The sequence below is a fragment of the Capricornis sumatraensis genome, chromosome 20 (genome assembly GCF_032405125.1).
Source record: "Capricornis sumatraensis isolate serow.1 chromosome 20, serow.2, whole genome shotgun sequence".
NCBI classification, from domain to species: domain Eukaryota; kingdom Metazoa; phylum Chordata; class Mammalia; order Artiodactyla; family Bovidae; genus Capricornis; species Capricornis sumatraensis.
The window spans coordinates 40,584,930-40,609,021 of NC_091088.1; the positions used below are offsets into that span (position 1 = coordinate 40,584,930).

General features: G+C 39.0%; 1 protein-coding gene across 1 annotated transcript in view; it reads left to right on the forward strand.

Annotated features, from left to right (window-relative positions):
- LRRC36 (leucine rich repeat containing 36) overlaps positions 1 to 24,092 on the forward strand; it is a 56,505-nt gene that overhangs the window by 20,918 nt on the left and 11,495 nt on the right. Inside the window, exons 6-8 of the mRNA XM_068993008.1 lie at positions 12,549 to 12,676; positions 18,254 to 18,305; positions 21,142 to 21,582. Coding sequence (XP_068849109.1) covers positions 12,549 to 12,676; positions 18,254 to 18,305; positions 21,142 to 21,582 — 621 coding nt within the window. The remainder of the gene's footprint in view (positions 1 to 12,548; positions 12,677 to 18,253; positions 18,306 to 21,141; positions 21,583 to 24,092) is intronic.

A 24,092-nucleotide genomic window follows, 5' to 3' on the forward strand; every position in this document is an offset into this window, starting at 1 on the left:
CATTGACACATTATTGTCACCTGAAGTCCTTAGTTTACATTAGAGTTTCTTTTTGGTAGTATACATTCTATGGGTTTGGCAAATGTATGAATATAATGACATGTATCCACCATTTTAGTATCATACAGAATAGTTTCACTGGCCTAAACTCTGCTCATGTAGTCTTCCCTTTCTCCCTTCTTACCCTGGCAACTACTGATATTTTTACCATCTCTTTACTTTTTTTTTTTTTCCTCAGAAATTTTTACTGTGGTAAAATGTGTGTAAGATTTACCATCTTAACCATTTTTAAGTGAATAGCTCACTGGTATGAAATGCATTCATAACATTGTGCAACCATCACCACCAGCCCTCTGGAACTCTTTTCATCTTATAAAACTGAACTATACCCATTAAATGATAACTCCCCATCTTGCCCTCCCTGTAGCCCCTAGAAATCACCATTTTATTTTCTCTCTCTCTGATACTGATTGCTCTGAGTCTCTTATAGAAGACAAATCATACAGTATTTGTCTTTTTGTGACTGGTTTATTTCACTTAGCATAATGTCCTCAATGTTGTTGCCCTCTTCCAACAACACAAGAGATGACTCTACACACGGACATCACCAGATGGTCAATACAAAAATCAGATTAATTATATTCTTTGCAGCCAAAGATGGAGAAGCTCTATACTACAGTCAGCAAAAACAAGAACTAGAGCTGAGTATGGCTTAGATCATGAGCTCCTTAGGGCAAAATTTAGACTTAGATTGAAGAAAATAGGGAAAACCACTAGACCATTCAGGTGTGATTTAAATCAAATTCCTTATGATTATACAGTGGAGGGGACAAGTAGATTCAAGGGATTAGACCTGGTAAACAGATTGCCTGAAGAACTGTGGACAGAGGTTTGTAACATTGTACAGGAGGCAGTGACCAAAACCATCCCAAAGAAAAAGAAATGCAAGAAGGCAAAATGGTTATCTGAAGAGGCCTTATAGATAGCTGAGAAGAGAAGCAAAAGGCAAAATAGAAAGCGAAAGATACCAAACTGAATGCAGAGTTCCAGAGAATAGCAAGAAGAGATAAGAAAGCTATAAGAGAACAATGCAAATAGAGGAAAACAATAGAATGGAAAAGACTAGAGACCTCTTCAAGAAAACTGGATGGGCACATTCAAGTAAACGGCAAGGACCTAACAGAAGCAGAAGAGATTAAGAAGAGGCAGCAAGAATACACAAAAGAACTGTACAATAAAGGTCTTAATGACCCAGGTTCAGGAAATAACAGAATGGAGAAGACTGGAGATCTCTTCAAGAAAATTAGAGATAACAAGGGAACATTTCATGCAAAGATGGGCTCGATAAAGCACAGAAATGGTATGGACCTAACAGAAGCAGAAGATATTAAGAAGAGGTGGCAAGAACACACAGAAGAACTGTACAAAAAAGATCTTCATGACCAAGATAATCACGATGGTGTGATCACTCACCTAGAGCCAGACATCCTGGAATGTGAAGTCAAGTGGGCCTTAGAAAGCATCACTATGAACAAAGCTAGTGGAGGTGATGGAATTCCAGTTGAGCTATTTCAAATCCTGAAAGATGATGCTGTGAAAGTGCTGCACTCAATATGCCAGCAGTGGCCACAGGACTGGAAAAGGTCAGTTTTCATTCCAATCCCAAAGAAAGGCAATGCCAAAGAATGCTCAAACTACTGCACAATTGCACTCATCTCACATGCTAGTAAAGTAATGCTCAAAATTCTCCAAGCCAGGCTTCAGCAATACGTGAACTGTGAACTTCCAGATGTTCAAGCTGGATTTAGAAAAGTCAGAGGAACCAGAGATCAAATTGCCAACATCCGCTGGATCATCGAAAAACCAAGAAAGTTCCAGAAAAACATCTACTTCTGCTTTATTGACTATGCCAAAGCCTTTGACTGTGTGGATCAATAAACTGTGGAAAATTCTTCAAGAGATGGGAATACCAGACCACCTGACCTGCCTCTTGAGAAATCTGTATGCAGGTCAGGAAGCAACAGTTAGACCTGGACATGGAACAACAGACTGGTTCCAAATAGGAAAAGGAGTACATCAAGGCTGTATATTGTCACCCTGCTTATTTAACTTCTGTGCAGAGTACATCATGAGAAACGCTGGACTGGAAGAAACACAAGCTGGAATCAAGATTGCCGGGAGAAATATCAATAACCTCAGATATGCAGATGACACCACCCTTATGGCAGAAAGTGAAGAGGAACTAAAAAGCCTCTTGATGAAAGTGATAGAGGAGAGTGAAAAAGTTGGCTTAAAGCTCAACATTCAGAAAACGAAGATCATGGCACCTGGTCCCATCACTTCATGGGAAATAGATGGGGAAACAATGGAAACAGTGTCAGACTTTATTTTGGGGGGCTCCAAAATCACTGCAGATGGTGACTGCAGCCATGAAATTAAAAGACGCTTACTCCTTGGAAGAAAAGTTATGACCAACCTAGACAGCATATTGAAAAGCAGAGACATTACTTTGCCAACAAAGGTCTGTCTAGTCAAGGCTGTGGTTTTTTCCAGTGGTCATGTATGAATGTGAGAGTTGGACTGTGAAGAAGGCTGAGCACCGAAGAACTGATGCTTTTGAACTGTGGTGTTGGAGAAGACTCCTGAGAGTCCCTTGGATTGCAAGGAGATCCAACCAGTCCATTCTAAAGGAGATCAGCTCTGGGTGTTCTTTGGAAGGACTGATGCTGAAGCTGAAACTCCAGTACTTTGTCCACCTCATGTGAAGAGTTGACTCATTGGAGAAGACTCTGATCTGGGAGGGATTGGGGTCAGGAGGAGAAGGGGATGACAGAGGATGAGATGGCTGGATGGCATCACCGACTTGATGGATGTGAGTTTGAGTGAACTCTGGGAGTTGGTGATGGACAGGGAGGCTTGGCATGCTGCAATTCATGGGGTTGCAAAGAGTCGGACATGACTGAGCGACTGAACTGAATAACCCAGATAATCACGATGGTGTGATCACTCACCTAGAGCCAGACATCCTGGAATGTGAAGTCAAGTGGGCCTTAGGAAGCATTACTATGGACAAGTCTGGTGGAGGTGATGAAATTCCAGCTGAGCTATTGCTAATCCTAAAAGATGATTCTGTTAAAGTGCTGCACTCAATATGCCAGCAAATTTAGAAAATTCAGCAATGGCCACAGGACTGGAAAAGGTCAGTTTTCATTCTAATCACAACGAAAGGCAATGCCAAAGAATGTTCAAACTCCTGCACTATTTTGCTCATTTCACATGATAGCAAGGTAATGCTCAAAATCCTTCTGGCTAGGCTTCAGCAGTATATGAACCGAGAACTTTCAGATGTACAAACTGGATTTAGAAAAGGCAAAGGAACCAGAGATCAAATTGCCAGCATCTGTTGGATCATAGAAAAAGCAAGGGAATTCCAAAAAAAAATCTGCTTCATTGATTACACTAAAGGCTTTGACTGTGTGGATCACAACAAACTGGAAAATTCTGAAAGAAGTTGGGATACCAGACCACCCTACTTGCCTCCTGAGAAACCTGTATGCAGGTCAAGAAGCAATTAGAACCAGACATGGAAAAATAGACTGGTTCCAAATTGGGAAAGGAGTACATCAAGGCTGTATATTGTCACCCTGCTTTTTAACTTATATGCAGAGTACATTATGTGAAATACCAAGCTGGATGAGTCACAGACTGGAATCAAGATTGCCAGAAGTAACAACAACCTTAGATGTGCAGATGATACCAGCAGAAAGCAAAGATGAACTAAAGTGCCTCTTAATGAGGGTGAAAGAGGAGAGTGAAAAAATGGTTTAAAACTCAACATTCAGAAAACTAAGATCCATGGCTTCCAGTCCTATCACTTTATGCAAATAGATGGGGAAAAAGTAGAAACAGTGACAGATTTTATTTTCCTGGGTTCCAAAATTACTGTGGAAGGTGACTGCAGCCATGAAATTAAAACATGCTTGCTCTTTGGAAGAAAAGTTATGACAAACCTAGACAGCATAGTAAAAAGCAGAGACATTACTTTGCTGACAAAGGTCCATATAGTCAAAGCTGTGGTTTTTCCAGTAGTCATCTATGGATGTGAGAGTTGGACCATAAAGAATGCTAAGTGCCAAAGAATTGATGCTTTTGAATTGTCATGCTGGAGAAGACTCTTGAGAGTCCCTTGGACAGCAAGGAGATCAAACCAGTCAATCCTAAAGGAAATCAACCCTGAATATTCATTGGAAGGACTGATGCTGAAGCTGAAGCTCCAGTACTTCTGCCACCTGATGCGAAGAGCCAACTCATTGGTAAAGATCTGATGCTGGGAAAGATTGATAGCAGGAGGAGAAAGGGGGGACAGAGGATGAGATGGTTGGATGGCATCACTGACTCAATGGACATGGGTTTGAGCAAACTCCAGGAGCTAGTAAAGGACACGGAAGCCTGGTATGCTACAGTCCATGGAGTCGTAAAGAGTTGTACATGACTTAGTGACCGAACAACAACAATGTCCTCAAAGTTCATCCACATGGTAGCATTTGTCAGAATTTCCTTCCTTTTTAAGGGTGAATAATATTCCATTGTATGTATAGAGCACATTTTGTTTATCCATTCATTTGTCGATGGACACTTGGGTTGCTCCTGTGTTTTAGCTTTTGTGAATAATGCTGCTGTGAACAGGGGTATACAACTATCTGTTCAAGACCCTGCTTTCACTTCTTTGGGGTATGTACCCAGAAGTGAAATTATTGGATCATATAGTAACTTTATTTTTAATTTTTTTTTCAGGAATTGCCATACTGTTGTGTATAGCCATTGTATCATTTTACACTCCCACCAACAGTGTACAAGAGTTCTGATTTCCCTACCTCCTTACCAACACTTGTTATTTTCTGATTTTTTGGTAGTAGCCATCCTACTGGGTGTGAGGTGGTATCTCATGTTTTTAATTTGTATTTCCCTGATGATCAGTGATGTTGAGTATTTTTGTGTGTGTGCTTATTGGCCATTTGTAAATCTTCATTTGGAGAAATGTCTATTCAAGTCCTTTGCCCACTTTTGAACCACGTTGCTTTTTTGTTGTTGTTGAGTATTAGGAGTTCTCTATATACTCTAAATATTAATTCTATATCAGATATATGATTTGCAAATATTTTCTCCCATTCTGTGGGCTGCCTGTGGGCTGCTACTCTGTGTGTATTGTTTTTAGATGCACAAAATTTTTAATTTTTCGTTAAGTTCAATTTGTCTGTTTTATCTTTTATTGCTTTGCCTTTGGTGTCACAGTGCCAAATCCAGTAAGCATTTTCTCTATGTTTTCTTCGAAGAGTTTTATAGTTTTTAAAATATATTTAATTTTTTAATATATATTTGGATGCCCCCAGTCTTAGTTGGGCCATGTGGGATCTAGTTCCCTGACTGGGGATCTAACCCCAGCCCCCTGCATTGAGAGTGTGGAGTCTTAGCCACTGGACCACTAGAGAAATCCTGAGTTTTATAGTTTAATGTATTACATTTAAGTCTTTGATCCATTAATCCATCCAGTTAATTTTTGTGTATGTGTTAGGTAAGGGTCCAGCTTAATTTTTTTGCATGAGGGATGAGGGACTGGTAGCTGCTTCTTTGCTGAAAGTGAAAGTCGTTCAGATGTGTCTGACTCGTTGTGACCCCATGGACTGTAACCCACCAGGTTCCTCACCATGGAATTCTTCAGGCAAAAACACTGAAGTATAGCCTATCCCTTCTCCAGGGAATCTTCCCTACCCAGGGATCAAACCCAGGTCTCCCACATTGCAGACAGATTCTTTACAATCTGAGCCACTAGGGAAGCCCAAGAATACTGGAGTGGGTAGCCTATCCCTCTCCAGGGGATCTTCCTGACCCAGGAATCAAACCCGGGTCTCCTGCATTGCAGGTGGATTCTTTACCAGCTGAGCTACCAAGGGAAGCCTTAGCTACTTTGCGAAGAACTGAAATTAACCAAAATTAATCCTAATTTACCTTCCATGCCTTCCCTCAGAAGTTGCAAGCCTTCAGTAGACTCCAGAATTCTAAAATAGTTATATCAAGAGAATTCTGCCAGTGCAGTTGTTGTCTAGAGGGGAGACAGGTGCAAGATGCTTCTCACTGCCATTTTCGCCTGTCACCACAGTTTTGCCTTTTCCAGAATTTCATATAATTGGAGTCATACCGTATGTAGCCTTTTCAGATTGGCTTTGTCTGCTTAGTGATATGCAGTGGTTTCCTCCATATCTTTTTGTGGCTTTCTTTTTAGGGCTTAATGGTGCTGTGGTCCATGGGGTCGCAAAGAGTCAGACACAACTGAGTGACTGAACTGAACTGAATATTCTGTTATTATTATCTGGATTATTTATCCACTCACCTACTGAAGACCATCTTGATTGCTCCCAGGTTTTGGCAATTATGCAAAAAGTTGCTATAAACATCTATATGCAGGTGTTTGTATGGACATAAGCTTTCAACTCCTTTGGGTAAATACCAAGTTTTTAGTTTTGTAAGAAATTGCCAAACTGTCACCTAATATAATCTGCTTTTTAAAATATCTTTTCACACACTGAGTTTCTTAAACTGAAATTTCTCAAACTAGATTGATAGTCCCAGGGTTTATGAGAATGTTGAGTTTGAGAAACACTGATGTAGATGGGCATATGCTATAGAGGCTCAGAGTGTACTAGGAGCAAATGGGGAAAGGTTTTGTGACAGAAATTCATTTCTCTCTCATATAGAAATCTGGATGTTGGCAATCTAGGGCTGTTACGGGGGGTTCTAACAGATGAAAAAGGATATAGTGAGGAGCAACTGGCATTCTCTGGTGTGATGCATGTAAGAGCAATTCAGCAAACAGGGGTCTATCTACTGGAAAATTCCTGTGTTAGAGGCTAGGCATATTAGGAAATGACACAACAATGTCAGAGCTTCAGCTACTCCCACACCAGAGAGATTTATCTTAGCTGATTAGGTTACAAGTCAGGCTGAGACATGAGTTCGACTTTGGCAGAGGTAAAGAACTGTGGGGGAGAGACACTAGCAGTTGACCTGGGTAAAGCCTTCCACAAAAGGATACATTTAAGTTGGGCATTCAAATAAAATTCATTGGGCATAGTTGGGCATTCAATGCATAGAAAACAGAAGTAGAAAAAACAGATGTGATAGATTAGGAAATTGACTCAGCTTGTGACTCAGTTTGTGACTGGGGGCTTCTCAGGTGGTGCTAATGGAAAAGAACCTGCCTGCCAGTGCAGGAAACATAAGAGATGTGAGTTTGATCCCTGAATAGGGAAGATCCCCTGGAGAAGAAAATGGCAACTCACTCCAGTATTCTTGCCTGCAGAATCCCATGGACAAAGGAGCCTGGCAGGATACAGTCCATTGGGTCCCAGAGAGTTGAACACGACTGAAGCGTCTTGGCACGCATGCATGCACGTGACTGGAGCTAAGGTGCTTGATTAAAGCCAAGTTGCAAGCGGTCTGTTTATGAAACATTTTCATTTTATTCTCTTGAAAATGGGTGACAAAGATGTTTTAGGTGGTAAGCATGATTAAATGTATAATTTAGAGCAATAACTCGATTGATTTAGTTAGATAGGCAGCAACTAAAGACAGCAGTCCAAGTGGGAGATAATAAGGACCTGTCCTGACATAGGACAATAATAGTGTGAATACAAATGAGGAGGTACAGATTAATTAAATCCTTGAGAACTGGGACTTCCTTGGTGGTCCAGTGGCTAAGACTCAGCACTCCCAATGCAGGGGCCCTGGTCAGGGAACTAGATCCCGCATGCTACTCCTAAAAAAAAAGATCCCAAATGCCAGAACTGAAAGAGCCCATGTGCTGCAACTCAGACTCCACACAGTCAAATAAATAAAAATAAATATTAAAAAAACTTTGTACTTCAAAGGACACTATCAAGAAGGTAAAAAAAACTAGGAAATTCTTTGGCAGTCCAGTGGTTAGGACTCCGTGCTTTCACTGCTTGGGGGATGGGTTCAATCCCTGGTGGGGGAGCTAAAATCCAAAATGCTGCATTGTATGACCAAAATAATAATTAATTTTTTTAAAAAGTAAAGCAACCCACAGAATAGGAGAAAATATTTGCAAATCATATGTTTGACAAGGGTCTGATATCCATTATATATATATATATATATATATATCACAATAAACTGTGGAAAATTCTTCAAGAGATGGGAATACCAGACCACCTGACCTGCCTCTTGAGAAATCTGTATTCAGGTCAGGAAGCAACAGTTAGACCTGGACATGGAACAACAGACTGGTTCCAAATAGGAAAAGGAGTACATCAAGGCTGTATATTGTCACCCTGCTTATTTAACTTATATGCAGAGTACATCATGAGAAACGCTGGACTGGAAGAAACACAAGCTGGAATCAAGATTGCCAGGAGAAATTTCAGTAACCTCAGATATGCAGATGACACCACCCTTATGGCAGAAAGTGAAGAGGAACTAAAAAGCCTCTTGATGAAAGTGAAAGAGGAGAGTGAAAAAGTTGGCTTAAAGCTCAACATTCAGAAAACGAAGATCATGGCATCTGGTCCCATCACTTCATGGGAAATAGATGGGGAAACAGTGGAAACAGTGTCAGACTTTATTTTTGGGGGCTCCAAAATCACTGCAGATGGTGACTGCAGCCATGAAATTAAAAGACGCTTACTCCTTGGAAGAAAAGTTATGACCAACCTAGACAGCATATTGAAAAGCAGAGACATTACTTTGCCAACAAAGGTCCGTCTAGTCAAGGCTATGGTTTTTCCAGTAGTCGTGTTTGAATGTGAGAGTTGGACTGTGAAGAAAGCTGAGCGCCGAAGAATCGATGCTTTTGAACTGTGGTGTTGGAGAAGACTCTTGAGAGTCCCTTGGACTGCAAGGAGATCCAACCAGTCCATTCTAAAGGAGATTAACCCTGGGATTTCTTTGGAAGGAATGATGCTAAAGCTGAAGCTCCAGTACTTTGTCCACCTAGTGTGAAGAGTTGACTCATTGGAGAAGACTTTGATGCTGGGAGGGATTGGGATCAGGAAGAGAAGGGGACGACCGAGGATGAGATGGCTGGATGGCATCACTGACTCAATGGACGCGACTCTGAGTGAACTCCGGGAGTTGGTGATAGACAGGGAGGCCTGGCGTGCTGCGATTCATGGGGTCGCAAAGAGTCGGACACTACTGAACGACTAAACTGAACTGAACTGAACTGATGTAGACTCTTATAAAATCAACAACAGAAAGGCAAACAACCAATTTAGAAAATGGGCAAAAGATTGAACGAACATTTCTCCAAAGAAGATATGCAACTAGCCAACAAGCACATGAAAGATGTTCAATATCACTAGCCATAAGGGAAATGAAAGTAAAACCCACAAGGATAACATTTCACATCCACTAGGATGGCTAGAATCAAAAGGACAGACAACAGGTAACAACAACGATGTGGAGAAATTGGAACCCTCATACATTTCTGGTGGGAAAATAAAATGATATAGCTTCCTTGGAAAACAATTTGGAAGTTCCTCAAAAAGTTAGAGTTACCATTTAACCCACCAATTCCACTTCTAGACATATACCCAAGAGACATGAAAACATATGTCCACACAAAGATTTGTGCAGGAATGAAAGCAACATTCATAATAGCCAAAAAATCTATCAACTCATGAATGGAGAAACAAAATAACGGCATATCCATATAAGGCATATTTTTCAGCCTAAAAAGGATTGAAGTACTGATACATGCTACAATGTTTGTCCTGAGAATATCATACTAATTGACAGAAACTAGATACAAAAGGTTAAATATTGTATTAGTCCATTTTCATGAAATGTCCAGAATAGGCAAATCCTATTTGATGTTTGCTAGGGACTGATGAAGAAGAGAGAATTAAGAGTCACAGTTAATTTGGCCTCTTTTGGGGTGATGAAAGTAGAAGGTGGTGATGGTTGTACAACTTTATGAATGCACTGAAAATCACTGAATTGCATACTGTAAAATGATGACTTATATGGCATGTACAATATACCTCAATTAAAGATTTCCCCCTCCAAAAAAAGTAATTCTATAGAATTTGATAATTGACATTTGAGATAAGTGAGAGAAAGTCAAAGAACAAGTTTCTATCTTGAAGGATTAGGTGAATAGTAATGCCAGTATTAAAATGAGGGTTAGGGTTGGAGGTGGGACATCAAAAGAAGTAGGCCTGGAAGTAAGATTATGAGTTTAATTTAGAAAATATTTAGGGTACTTCCCTGTTAGTCCGGTGGTTAAGACACTGCCTTCCACTGCTGGGTTCTGGGGTTTGATCCTTGGTGGGGGAGCTAAGATCCCACATGCCTCTCGGACAAAAAGACGAAACAGAAACAGTAGTGTAACAAATTCAATAAAAGACATTTTTTAAAAAGAAAATATTTGGGATTTCCCTAGTGGTCCTTTGGTTAGGACTCGGCACTTTCACTGCCAGTGCCCAGGTTCAGTCCCTGGTCGGGGAATTAAGATCCCACAAGCCAAGCAGTACAGCAAAAAGAAAAAAGAAAATACTGACTTTTCAGTTGTCTATAGAGCACTCTTTTGGGGGGCAGTTCAAAAAACTTAAGTCTGGACATGACAAGACAGATAAGAGTTAAGAGATTTAGACTTAGGGTCATCCAGATTTGATTGATAGCTAAAACCAGAGAGAAGTTATGATAGCATTCAGCAAAGAGTTGGGACCTCAGGAGATTTGTTTGAACCAAGAAGTAGGTTCAGTTAAAAAAAACAAAACAAAAACCTGTGACTCTAGAAAAGAGCATTAGAAAGATAGGAAAACCAAGATGAAACAGGGTCTTGGATACCTGGGAAGTTTGTGTTGTTCTGTAGGAAAGGGGTAAGAGGAGCCCTGAACCCAAAGTCACAGCTTACTAACCGTTCTAATTTCCCACTAAGAATCAGATTTTAAAACAGCAATTTTTGTTCCCCCCTTTTTTTTTCTGTGTTGCAATTGCAAAGGAACCAAAGAACATAAACTTTGAGAGCTTATATCACTTTGAGAAATAAAATTATGTCAAGTACAAGGATAGAAGGACATTTTGTACTGAAATAGCATGACGTTTCATTCCCAGAAGGCAACTCAGAAGTAAGAAGCATTGTAGAACTGCAAATGGACTGAGGGGCTGGATTTTAGAAAGGCTGGCTTTATTCTCATTCTGGGTTCTCAGTTGCCCTGCCTTATGGTATCTTTCTACTGCCAGAGCCTGCACATGGAAACTAGGTAAAGAGCACATTGTTTGACTAAGGCACAAATGTTTGAAACTATTAATATCTTAATTCTTACATACAATCCTACTAAAGAAAAAAGCCTCTCTAAACAAAAATCTCTTATTTTTATTAATGAGTCCCCCAGAAGACTCCAAATCCCAGAATTCTGCAATTAATGTTTTGATCAAGGATCTGCAAAACCTTTTGTACAAGTGTTACAATTTAATAGAAATCTTAACTAGCTCCTTTTGAGGTGGCCAGGAGTAGGGTATAGTTTTTACTTGCTTTACCTCTCTATTTTTAAAGTTGTTTCTCTAATAATAGGCAAAAAAAAAAAAAAAACACAAAAAACAAAAACTAGGAGACCTAAAGATTTGGTACTCTTCTCTATGAAATAGGTCTTGATTAGTCTTTTTCTCTCTATAAATGAGGAAATCAAGGCGGAAAGAAGCTGATTAGAAATGATGAAGCTGGGGCTTCCCTGGTGGCTCAGTGGTAAAGAATCTGCCTGCCAATGCAGGAGACTTGAGTTTGATTCCTAATCTGGGAAGATCCCACATGCCATGGAGCAGCTAAGTCCATACGCCACAACTGCTGAGCCTGTGCTCTAGAGCCCAGGAGCGGCAACTACTGAGCCTGCATGCTGCAACTACTGAAGCCTACCTGCCCTAGAGCCAGTACTCTGCAACAAGAGAAGTCACTGCAGTAAGAAGCCTGTGCACCATGACTAGAGAGTAGCCCCTGCTCACCACAACTAGAGAAAAAAAGCCCTCATGGCAAAGAAGACCCAGCACAGCTTAAATAGACAAACAAAATTTTAAAAAAGAAATGATGAAGCTGATTTGAAATGATGAATCACTGCAGACTGCTGATTAAAGCCCTGGAGATGCCTGATCTCAGGAGTCTATTTCCAGCCATCTCCCCCTGTAGCTGGAAATTGTTGAACTGATGTCAAAGTTTATTGTATGTTCATTTCAGAAGTGTGGAAAAATATTTGACTTTTTAATTTTTCTTGAGCATTTCATAATTTATGAAACCTTTCATATGCATTATCTTATTTTAACCTTACCTTGACTCTGAGAGATGGAAAATTTAGATTTTATCATCACTGTTTTACAAGTGAAGGGATTGAGAGAGGTTTAGCAGTTTGCCCAAATTCACATTGTTTCCAAGTGGTGACATAGTACTCTCAATCTTGTGACTTCTAGTATCTTTCCATAAGACATGTTGCCTTTAAAGTCTGTCAGTGCTTTATTGTATGCCTTTTCTTTTAACACAGACTCAAACAAAGGACTTTTTATTCCCTTCCCTAACCGGGAAAGAAAGGACTCCCTAACAAGTACTTCTGCAACCCAGGGCAGTGTTATACCAGATCAGAAATTAGACCCTTTCCTATTGGGAACACAGGTAATGTATTCACCCTCCTGCTGGATCTATTGACTAGTCAATGATCAATGCTAATAATCCAGTAGATTCTCGGTTATTCATGAAGGTCTAAGAGGACTTTAAATATTTTTTCTCTCTTTTTAAAAATTTTTATTTGGGGAAAATTGCTTTACAATGTTGTGTTAGTCTCTGTTGTACAACAACGCAAATCAACCATAATTATACATATATCACCTCCCTCTTGAGCCTCCCTCCCCTCCCCTCACTCCACCCCTTTAGGTCATCACAAAGTGCCAGGTTGGGCTCCCTGTGTTACACAGAAACTTCTTACCAGCTATCTATTTTACACATGGTAGTGTATATATGTCAATGCTACTTTCTCTCTTCGTCCCACTCTCTCCTTTCCCCACTGTGTTCACAAGTCCATTCTCTATATCTGAGTCTCCATTCCTTCCCTGCAAATAGGTTTATCAATACCATTTTTCTAGATTCCATATATATGTGTTAATATATGATATTTGTTTTTCTGCTTGCTTCACTCTGTATAACAGAGTTTCATGTACCTCATAGAACAGACTCAAATTTGTTCTTTTTTATGGCTGAGCAATATTCCATTGTATATATGTACCACATCTTATTTATCCTTTCATCTGTTGATAGACATGTAGATTGCTTCCAATGTCCTAGCTACTGTAAACAGTGCTGCTATAAACATTGAGGTACATGTGTCTTTTTCAGTTATGATTTTCTCAGGGTATATGCCCAGTAGTAGGATTTCTGGATCATATAGTAGTTTTTATTCCTAGTTGTTTTTTTTTTTTTAAGGAATCTCCATACTGTTCTCTATAGCAGCTGTTTCAATTTACATTCCCACCAGCAGTGTAGGAGGTGGAGTGTAGTTGATTTATAATGTTGTTAGTTTCTGCTGTACAGCAAAGTGAATCAGTTACATATATACATATATCTACTCTTTTTCAGATTTTTTTCCCATATAGGTCATTATAGAGTGTCAAATAGAGTTCCCTTTGGTATAAAGTGAAAGCCACCCAGTCATGTCCTACTCTTTTTGACCCCATGGACTATATAGTCCTTGGAATTCTCTAGGCCAGAATACTGGAGTGGGTATCCTTTCCCTTCTCCAGAGGATCTTCCCAACCCAGGGATCAAACCCAGGTCTCCTGCATTGCAGGCAGACTCTTTACCAGCCGAGCCACAAGGGAAGCCCAAGAATACTGGAGTGGATAGCCTATCCCTTCTCCAGCAGATCTTCCCCACCCGGGAATTGAAGCAGGGTCTCCTGCATTACAGGTGGATTCTTTACCAACTGAGCTAACAGGGAAGCCCTCTTATTTACAAGACAGAGTCACAGATATAAAAAGCAATTTTAGGGTTACCAAGGGGGAAAGGAGAGGAGGGATAAATTGGGAGATTGGAATTGACATATACACACTAAGTAGTGTGACTCCGTCTTGTAAATAAGTTCATTTGTACTTCTTTTCTAAGATTCCACATGTAATTGATGATATATGACATTTGCCTTTGTCTGACTTGACACTTTTTTGATGAAGGCACGTTAGACACAGGAAAAGGAAAGCACAAGACAGGATGCAAAGAGCCTTCTTCATTAATTTTAGTCTCCCCTTTCCCTCTCGCCTAGTACCTGATCAAGTGTACATATAACTTCAACACATTGTATGCCAGGCATTTTGGCACTCAGAGGGATACAACTGTTACAGATTTGGGCTGGTTTTCAGTTTTCTCTGCTCTCCCAGTGTCTCCATTTCCTGTTACTTGGCTTCTTTACATTTTCTACTTCTTAACCTTTTAATTACTGGACTCTTAACATCTCAGGGATGGCTCTCCTAACACTGCCTCTTGGTCAATGAAGAGGCAGAGATCATGCAAGATGGGGGAAGAATTTTAGAAGTTCTTAGAGAAAAAATTGGTGGGAGTCCATTACTTATTTATATGAATGAATATGATGCAGGAAGCAGAATCAATGACTTTATATTCAACTTCTTTTGTTTGCATTTTCTTTGATAAGTTATTGAGTAGTAAATTTGCTGAAAATATCCAGAAGGAGAAAGAAAAGAAGGAAAGACTGATTAATCCACAATTTGGATAATCAACACTATATACAAGGAAAAAGATAGTAAGATTTCCTTTCAGGTTGAACTGTTATAATGCCTTCATTTTATAAAAGGACAGATTAGCATTTAGTTGGTTTCTTTGTTTTTAGAGATTCTCCTTGGGTAATTTAGAAACTACTTCAATTACCATTTTTTAAAAAACTTGGTATTGTTTTAAAGAAATGGAGACAAAAGTATACTCTATTTGTGACTTCAGGGACTGTAGCCTGACAGCTCCTCTGTCTTGCCACTTCTTCCTCCAGGGGACCTTCACAACCCAGGAATCAAACCTGTGTCTCCTGCATTGGCAGGCAGATTCTTTACTGCTGAGCCATTAGGAAAGCCTTACTCTAATTTACAGTTAACATTAAATAGCACTTTTTATATTTTAAAAAAACCTAAAACTTTGAAATAACTTCTTGAAGTGAGAGGAAAAAAGGAAATTGAATAAATAGCCTGCTTTATGTCCTCTTAGTTTAAGAAACAGGAAGTAGGATTTCTTTCTCTGCATAACTACCAAAAAGATACTGAATACTTGAAGATGGTTTTTTAGAAAGCAAACTCTAGATGCAAAAGTAGGAAGTCAAGAGATACCTGGAGTAACAGGCAAATTTGGCCTTGGAGAACAAAACGAAGCAGGTCAAAGGCTGAAAGAGTTTTGCCAAGAGAATGCACTGGTCACAACAAACACCCTCTTCCAACAACAAAAGAGAAGACTGTACACATGGACATCCACAGATGGTCAATACCATAATCAGATTGATTATATTCTTTGCAGCCAAAGATGGAGAAGCTCTATATAGTCAACAAAAACAAGACCGGGAGCTAACTGTGGCTCAGATCATGAATTCCTTACTGCCAAATTCAGACTTAAATTGAAGAAAGTAGGGAAAACCACCAGACCATTCAGGTATGACCTAAGTCAAATCCCTTACAATTATACAGTGGAAGTGACAAATAGATTCAGGGGATTAGATCTGATAGAGTGCCTGAAGAACTATGGAAGTTCATGACATTGTATAAGAGGCAGTGATCAAGACCATGCCCAAGATAAAGAAATGCAAAAAGGCAAAATGTTGTCTGAGGAGGCCTTACAAATAGCTATGAAAAGAAGAGAAGTTAAAGGCAAAGGAGAAAAGGAAAGATATACCCATTTGAATGCAGAGTTCCAAAGAATAGCAGGGAGAATAAGAAGCCTTCCTCAGTGATCAATGCAAAGAAATAGAGGAAAACAACAGAATGGGAAAGACTAGCAATCTCTTCCAAGAAAATTAGAGCTACCAGGGGAACATTTCATGCAAAGATGGGCACAATAAAGGACAGAATGAATGGACCTAACAGAAGCAGAAAATATGAAGAAGAGTTGGCAAGAATACATGGAAGAACTGTACAAAAAAGATCTTCATGACTCAGATACCCACAATGGTGTGATCACTCCCCTAAAAGCCAGACATCATGGAATGTGAAGTCAAGTGGGTCTTAGGAGTTATCACTATGAACAAAGCTAGTGGAGGTGACAGAATTTCAGTTGAGCTATTTTAAATCCTAAAAGATGATGCTTTGAAAGTGCTGCACTCAATATGCCAGCAAATTTGGAAAACTCAGCAGCGGCCACAGGACTGGAAAAGTTCAGTTTTCATTCCAATCCCAAAGAATGGCAATGCCAAAGAATGCTCAAACTACCACACAATTGCACTCATCTCACATGCTAGCAAAGTAATGCTCAAAATTCTCCAAGCTAGGCTTCAACAGTATGTGAACCATGAATTTCCAGATGTTCAAACTGGATTTAGAAAAGGCAGAGGAACCAGAGATCAAATTGCCAACATCTGTTGGATCATCGAAAAACCAAGAGAGTTCCAGAAAAACATCTATTTCTGTTTTATTGACTATGCCAAAGCCTTTGACTGTGTGGATCACAACAAACTGGAAAATTCTTCAAGAGATGGGAATACGAGATACCTGACCTGCCTCCTGAGAAATCTGTATGCAGGTCAAGAAGCAACAGTTAGAACTGGACATGGAACAACAGACTGGTTCCAAATAGGAAAAGGAGTACATCAAGGCTATATATTGTCACCCTGCTTATTTAACTTATATGCAGAGTACATCATGTGAAATGCTGGGATGGATGAAGCACAAGCTGGAATCAAGATCACTGGGAGAAATATCAATAACCTCAGATATGCAGATGACACCACCCTTATGGCAGAAAGTGAAGAAGAACTAAAGAGCCTCTTGATGAAAGTGAAAGAGGAGAGTGAAAAAGTTGGCTTAAAACTCAACATTCAGAAAACTAAGATCATGGCATCTGGTCCCATCACTTCATGGGAAATAGATGGGGAAACAGTGGAAACAGTGTCAGACTTTATTTTGGGGGGCTCCAAAATCACTGCAGATGGTGACTGCAGCCATGAAATTAAAAGAAACTTATTCCTTGTAAGAAAAGCTATGACCAACCTAGACAGCATATTAAAAAGCAGAGACATTACTTTGCCAACAAGTAATGTCCATCTAGTCAAAGCTATGGTTTTTCCAGTAGTCATGTATGGATGTGAGAGTTGGACTATAAAGAAAGGTGAGCAATCAAAGAATTGATGCTTTTAAACTGTGGTGTTGGAGAAGACTCTTGAGAGTCTCTTGGACTGCAAGGAGATCCAACCAGTCAGTTCTAAAGGAAATCAGTCCTGAATGAATATTCATTGGAAGGCCTGATGCTGAAGCTGAAGCTCCAATACTTTGGCCACCTGATGTGAAGAACTGACTCATTGGAAAAGACCCTGATGCTGGGAAAGACTGAAGGCGGGAGGAGAAGGGGACGACAGGGGACGACAGAGGATGAGATGGTTGGATGGCATTACCGACTCGATGGATATGAGTTTTGAGTCAGCTTCGGGAGTTGGTGATGGACAGGGAAGCCTGGCATGCTGCAATCCATGGGGTCACAAAGAGTTGGACACGACTGAGCAACTAACTGAATTGGAATGGCTTTCTACTTTGTATAAATCCTTGCTTAATTATGCCTTAGATTAATTTTCAGCCTATTAAAGGTCCCAGTAGCTCCTGTGCTTGATGCTCAGCTTTACCAGAGGTAATATAAATATGTGAGTTATTTAAACAGAAATAAATTTGGAAAGGTGGTACCATCTAAATTCTATGCTGAATTATCAAAAATAGAAAAAATAGCGTATCTCACCATTTGGTGTGTTCTTTACTATCTAAAGAGTATTTTGTCTTTGCAAGGCATCTCTTTATCTGCTTCAAAACAACTCTAGAAACTCTTTGCATTGTGGCTAGTTTAAAGAATTTTTCCCCCCAATTTTATTTAGTTTTTTTATTTGGGTCCCTAGTTTGCAAGAATGGACTTGCTTACTAACAGGGAAGTATTCTGAACCCTTCCCCCTCTCTGTTCTAGTTAAACTCATGTCTGAATGCCCACTGACGCTTTTCTAAAAACCTTTCTTTTTAGATGCAGGAAGTGGCAAGAAGGGAGATGCCAAGTGAGAATAACCAGGAAGATGGTAAATATTTTGCTTACAAGATTTTTCTCCATGCTAGTCAGAGAAATCTAGATATGATGGGATTTGAGAGAAGATGGAGGGAGATGTCTCCGTCCAGGGGCACTACACAGTGAATTCTTTTCTGCTTTCATAAAGGGTTGCCCTGGATGCTTAGTGACGTCTGAGGTTTTTCTAGTTGAGGAGAGGATAGTCTGACTTCCTTTATTCTTGACTTTTTGTATTGGCTAACTATTATTTGTTTCTTTTACCTTTCTTGCCTTCTTTTGGATTTATTATGTTTTTAATCACCAATTTTTTTCTTTCTGCTAATTTATAAGTTATACACTCTTTATGTACTTCTGATATTATTATGCCCCAAATTATAATATGACTTGTTCAACTTCAAAGTTAATCAACACCTTAACACTTCTCTTGGAAAATTCAAAAAGCTTAAAGTACTTTATTCCTTTTAATTCCTTCTGATTAATGTATAGGTATTATGGATTTTAATTATATTTTTAAAAACTCACTAGATACTATTTTTATAAAGTCTGTGTTTATTTAAGCTTATCCATATATTTACTACTTTGTTTTGCTCCTTATTTCTTCTTTTTTTAATCCTAGACTTCCCTTCTGAGATAATTTTCCTGTAGTTCATAGTACATCTTTTAGAATTTTCTTTAGTGTATGTCTACTGGTAATGAATTCTTTCAGTTTTTGATTGTCTGAAAATGCCCCTATCTCACTATCATTCTTAAAGGGTATTTTGGTTGGGTATAAATTTCTATGTTGGCAGTTATTTCTTTGAAAATAGTGAAGGTATTCCACTGTAGTCTGTCTTTTATGGTTGCTTTTGAGAAGTTAGCTAGAAATTTGTCACTCCTGTAAGGATAATGTTTTTTTCTTCTGGCTGCTTTTAAGATTTTCCGATTGTGTTTGATGTTTTTGTGATTTCACTATGATGTGTGAATTTCTTTTTATTTATCTTGTTTGGTATTTATTGCACTTGAATTGGTACATTCTGTCTCATTATTTCTGCAGAGTGCTTCAAAAATAATGTGTCCTATTTTTTCTTTCTTGTCCCTCTATAACTCTTGATTAAGTAAATATATGTCAGAGACTTTTACATTGTCCTCTTTGCCTCTTATTCTTCATGTAATTCATCTTTTTTTTTTTTAGTCTACATTCTGGATAATTCCTTCTGACCCATACTTTAAATTCATTCTTTTCAGCTGTGTCTAATCTGCTGTTAAGCTTATTTGCTGGATTCTTAATTTCGCTAGTTTTATTTTCAGTTTTATAAATTTGATTTGGTTCTTTTTCAAATCTGCTGGGCCACTTTTTATAAGCAGAAATTTCTCAGATGTTTTATATCTTTAAACATAGTAAAAATAGCCATTGTATAAGGCTGCATCTATTCCAATTTTTGTGTGCCTGTGTTGTCTGTTTTTTCCTACTCATTCTCACTTGTCTTATTTCCTTTTTTGTTTCCTTTGGCTACTTGCTGGATATTGTATTTTAAAAACTATTTGTAGGAATGGTTTAAAGTCTTACGTGAAGGTATCTTTTCCAGATCAGACTTTCATTTGCTTTTACCAGTTGGCTAGGGGACTATCAATCTGGGATCATCTTAATCCATGCTCAAAACTTGAGGTTCCCTGGATCACCCAGATAATACAAACCTGGATTACCACTGTACAAGGGCTAGTTTATTTCCAGTTTACCTTTATTCTGAAAATTGTTTCCTGCTTAGGTTCCCATCTTAAGGTTGGGCGGGTGGTTAGGGGGTGGTTTCTCATACTCTTTACCTTGGATGGCTCCTGGACTAGGATTTTATACCTTTTATCCTAAATCTCCTTAGAGAAAAAATGACTTTAAGTGCTAGACTCATCTATAAGAGTTCTTGCTGTTTTCTAGATTTTGGCCTAGAAATTTCTCTTTAACTTGTTAGCTCTTTAATGCTTTTAAGGATATATATATCATCCCACTTTTTAGATATCTTCAACAGGAGGGATAGTCTGAATTATCTAATCTCATTACTTGTTATTAGATTCTTTTTCTTACATAAAAATATTATTCTTTAACATTTCTTCCACTATATGGACTGGCGCTTAGTAAAAACGTTGATATTCTTAAAGATTCTATAGAGATAGAAAGTTCCACTGTTCTGAGTTAATGTGACTAACTCAGGAAGGCCTTCAAACATATGAATATCTGAAAAGCCCAAAGAACACAGAGACTTCTCTCTTTGTCTGATGCTTTAGTTGCCCCACTCTGAGGCTTTTCAGAGATTCTGATACAGCTGACTGAGAGAAATGTTTTGGAATTGGTTTAGGGGTTTTCATAGGTTTTGCATCTCTTGTCATTTAATTGGTTTATGATAGTGGTTCCCAATGTGTGAACCTATATCCTCTGGGTGGAGATTTGGAGTGGGAATGGGTTTAGCTTTATTGTGAGGATTCTGTGAAATCAGAGACCTACCAATTGTTGTCCATAGACTGAATACATAAGATCACAACTTTTGTCATGTGGGGGGTGCACCAAAATAGTGGAAGTGTAAATACAGAAAACTCTGACACTACAGTTTTCGAAGGAAATTCCTAGGGAATTAGGTTGACGTAAAATTTATCTTCAGAATGCTATAGTCTTTACTGTTTACACAATGTTCAGCATGTTTTGTTGTTCTTCCATATAGAAATCCCTCCATAATTTTATGCTACCACTTATAAAAATTATAAACCATCTATTCCTGAGAACTGTTTGGTTTTTTTTTTTTTGGTAGACAAGAGTTTATCTAGTGAACAAGGCTACCCTAAAAATTCTCATTGTCTTTTTCCCCCCATTTGGTGATGGTTAGAAATCAGACGCTACTCACCTCATCAGTTGACAATTCGATCCCCAGAGAAGATGGCTAAAGAAGGGTACCGAATATCTTTTTTGGACAACAAGTCTTCAGGTTCTTCTCCAGAAAAGGACTTGATACCAAAACCTGATACTTATCAGCTTACCCATGATGCTTCATTGGGTAAACACCTGGATGTGGGTGATTCTAGCCAGATTCATCCCTATCAGTTACCTTCAGATGTTGGTCTAGAAAATTATGATAGTCATTATTCTCAAAATCTGTTCCTTCACGGAAGTATTGGTAAAAGGCCTCAGAGAAACAAGAACTACCGAGAATATCGCACAAAGCCTTCAAATAACATGAAAGCCACCACATCCCATTCCTGTGGAGACTTACTGACTTCTCTGTCAAACCCTGACTCCAGCACCGGAAGGCTTTTGAAGCTTAGTTCAGGTAATAGCTTCCTATCAGTTTGTAGGCCTCTTTTCTTTAATAGATGTGAAGATTGAGGTTTAATTGGATCTTTTGGAATAAATATTTCTTACATTGGTGAATTCCTTGTCAGTCCAATGGTTAGGATTCTGCCCTTTCACTGCTGAGGGTGTGGGCTCCGTTCCTGGCCGGGGAACTAAAATATCCTGCAAGCTGCATGATGCGGCCAAAAGTAAATAAATAAATCATGACCAGTAGTCAGAGCCTCAAGAAATCTACAGGGTATGAGTTTAACATGATAGATATATTAGAGAAAATTCTTATAAATGCAAATTTGATAACTATATGTTATTTCAGTTAAATAGCACCTGGGATATATTTCTAGTAACATTTAGTCTTCTCTGGTCTCAATCACTTCTATTGAGAGTTACTTTTTCAGAAAAAGCTAGTTTTAGGAAAGTAAATGTTGGGAGACCACTCTTTAGGTATGTATTAATTCAACAAAATGTATTAAATACCTACTATATGCCAGATGCTATTCTAGCTCTATAGATAACATATCAAACAAAAGTGAAATTCCATGTGTATTTTTGCATTAATAAAAAAGGTCCCTACTTTCATGGAAATTCTATTCTAAAGAGTTAAGACAGATGATAAATAAATTATAAATATAGAAGTCAGCTTATGATAAGTGTTGTGAAGAAAAATAACATAAGGGTATTAGAGAATGGCTTCCCAGGTGGCTCCAGCAGTAAAGAACCCGCCTGCCAATGTAGAAGACATAAGAGATGTGGGTTTGATCCCTGGGTCAGGAAGATTCCCTGGAGAAGGACATGGCAACCCACTCCAGTATTCTTACCTGGAGAATCCCATGGACAAAGGAGCTTGGTGGGCTATAGTCCATAAGGTCATAAAGAGTTGGACACGACTGAAGCAACCTAGCATGCACACATGCACGTAGCACTTAGAAAGTATATGAAGGAGGTAAAGCTTTAGATGAAATGGTCAGGGAAAGCTTCTCAAATGAGAAGTAAAAGTACAGACTTAAATAAAATACATGTGAGTCATGTCAATAACTTGTTGGGGGAGAAATTTTAGACAGTGGAAATAGTAAGTACAAATTTCCTGAAACTGGAACATGCTTGGCATGTTCAAGGAACAATGAGGAAACAGGGCTGCTACAGCAGAGTGAGGTAGATGAGGTGTATAGATAAAGTCAGATAATCAGGCATTTATTCTGGGTCATATCGGAAGCTGTTGGAGAGTTTGTAGTAGAGAAGTGACATCTAACTTAAAAATTACTCTTGCTACTTAGTTGAGAATACACAATGGGGGGCAAGGATAGAAGTTTCTAAAATTCTAAAAGTAGATCAGAATCTGGATAAGAGATGATGGTAACTTGAACTAGAGAGAAAGCAGTATAGGTGGTGAGAAATAGATTTTGAATATGTTCCAAAGATAACACTCCATGATTTGCTGCTGGGTTGAGGATGAATTATGAGAGAAAGCAAGTCAAGTGTAACTCTCAGGTTTCAAGTATGAATAAATGGAAGGATGGAGTTACCATTTACTCAGATGGAAAAGAGTGGGAGGAACAGGTTTTAGGATAGATACCAAGAATTGGTCTTAGACATGTTGAGTTTGAGGTGCCTATTAAAACTTCTCAGAGATGCCAATTTGATAATTAGATATATTAGTCTGGAGTTCAGGGAAGAAGGTGGGAATTAAAAGTGTGTGGATGGCATTAAAACAGGCTGGATATAATCTCCCCAAGAGGGTAAATATAGATAGAAAAGATATCTGAGGACTAACCTGAGTCCTCCAACAGTTAGAAATCTCACTGATGAAGAGAAACCATCATGGAGAGCAAGAAAGTGGCAGCCACTAAGTAAGAGAAAAGAAAAAAGCCAAAGAGGGAGTGGCAACCAGGAGGCCACAAGAAAAATGTGTTTCAGGAAGGAGATAGTGATAAATACAGTGTCAGATGTTTTTAATAGATGCCTTTAATATTTCTGGGACCAAGAAATGATCATGGTATTGGCAATGCATTGGTGGTGATGGTTTGGTCACTGAAGTCGTGTCTGACTCTTGCGATCCCATGGCCCCTGCCAGATTCCTTGGTTCATGGGATTTCACAGGCAAGAATACTGGAGTAGGTTGTCATTTCCTTCTCCAGGGGATCTTCCTAACCCAGGGATTGAACCCATGTAGTGAGCAGCTTCAGGAGATGCGTGATTAACAAAAGCCTTGTTGAGGTGAATTAAAGAAAGAATCATAGGAGAAGCAATAGAATTACCAAATATATACAACACCTTCAAGGAGTTTTGCAGTGAAGGGGAGCAAAGATGTGGAAATGTAGCTGGAAGAGAGGATGGGATCAAAGAGAACATGGTGGAAATGACCAAGTAGAGGGAAAATTGTTGATGCAGGAGAGAAAAGGGACAATTACAAAAAACAACAACAACAACAAAATAGCGGAGTGGTCTAGAGGAGATGGAATCTAGTCTACCAGTGGAGAGTTGGCCTTGGAT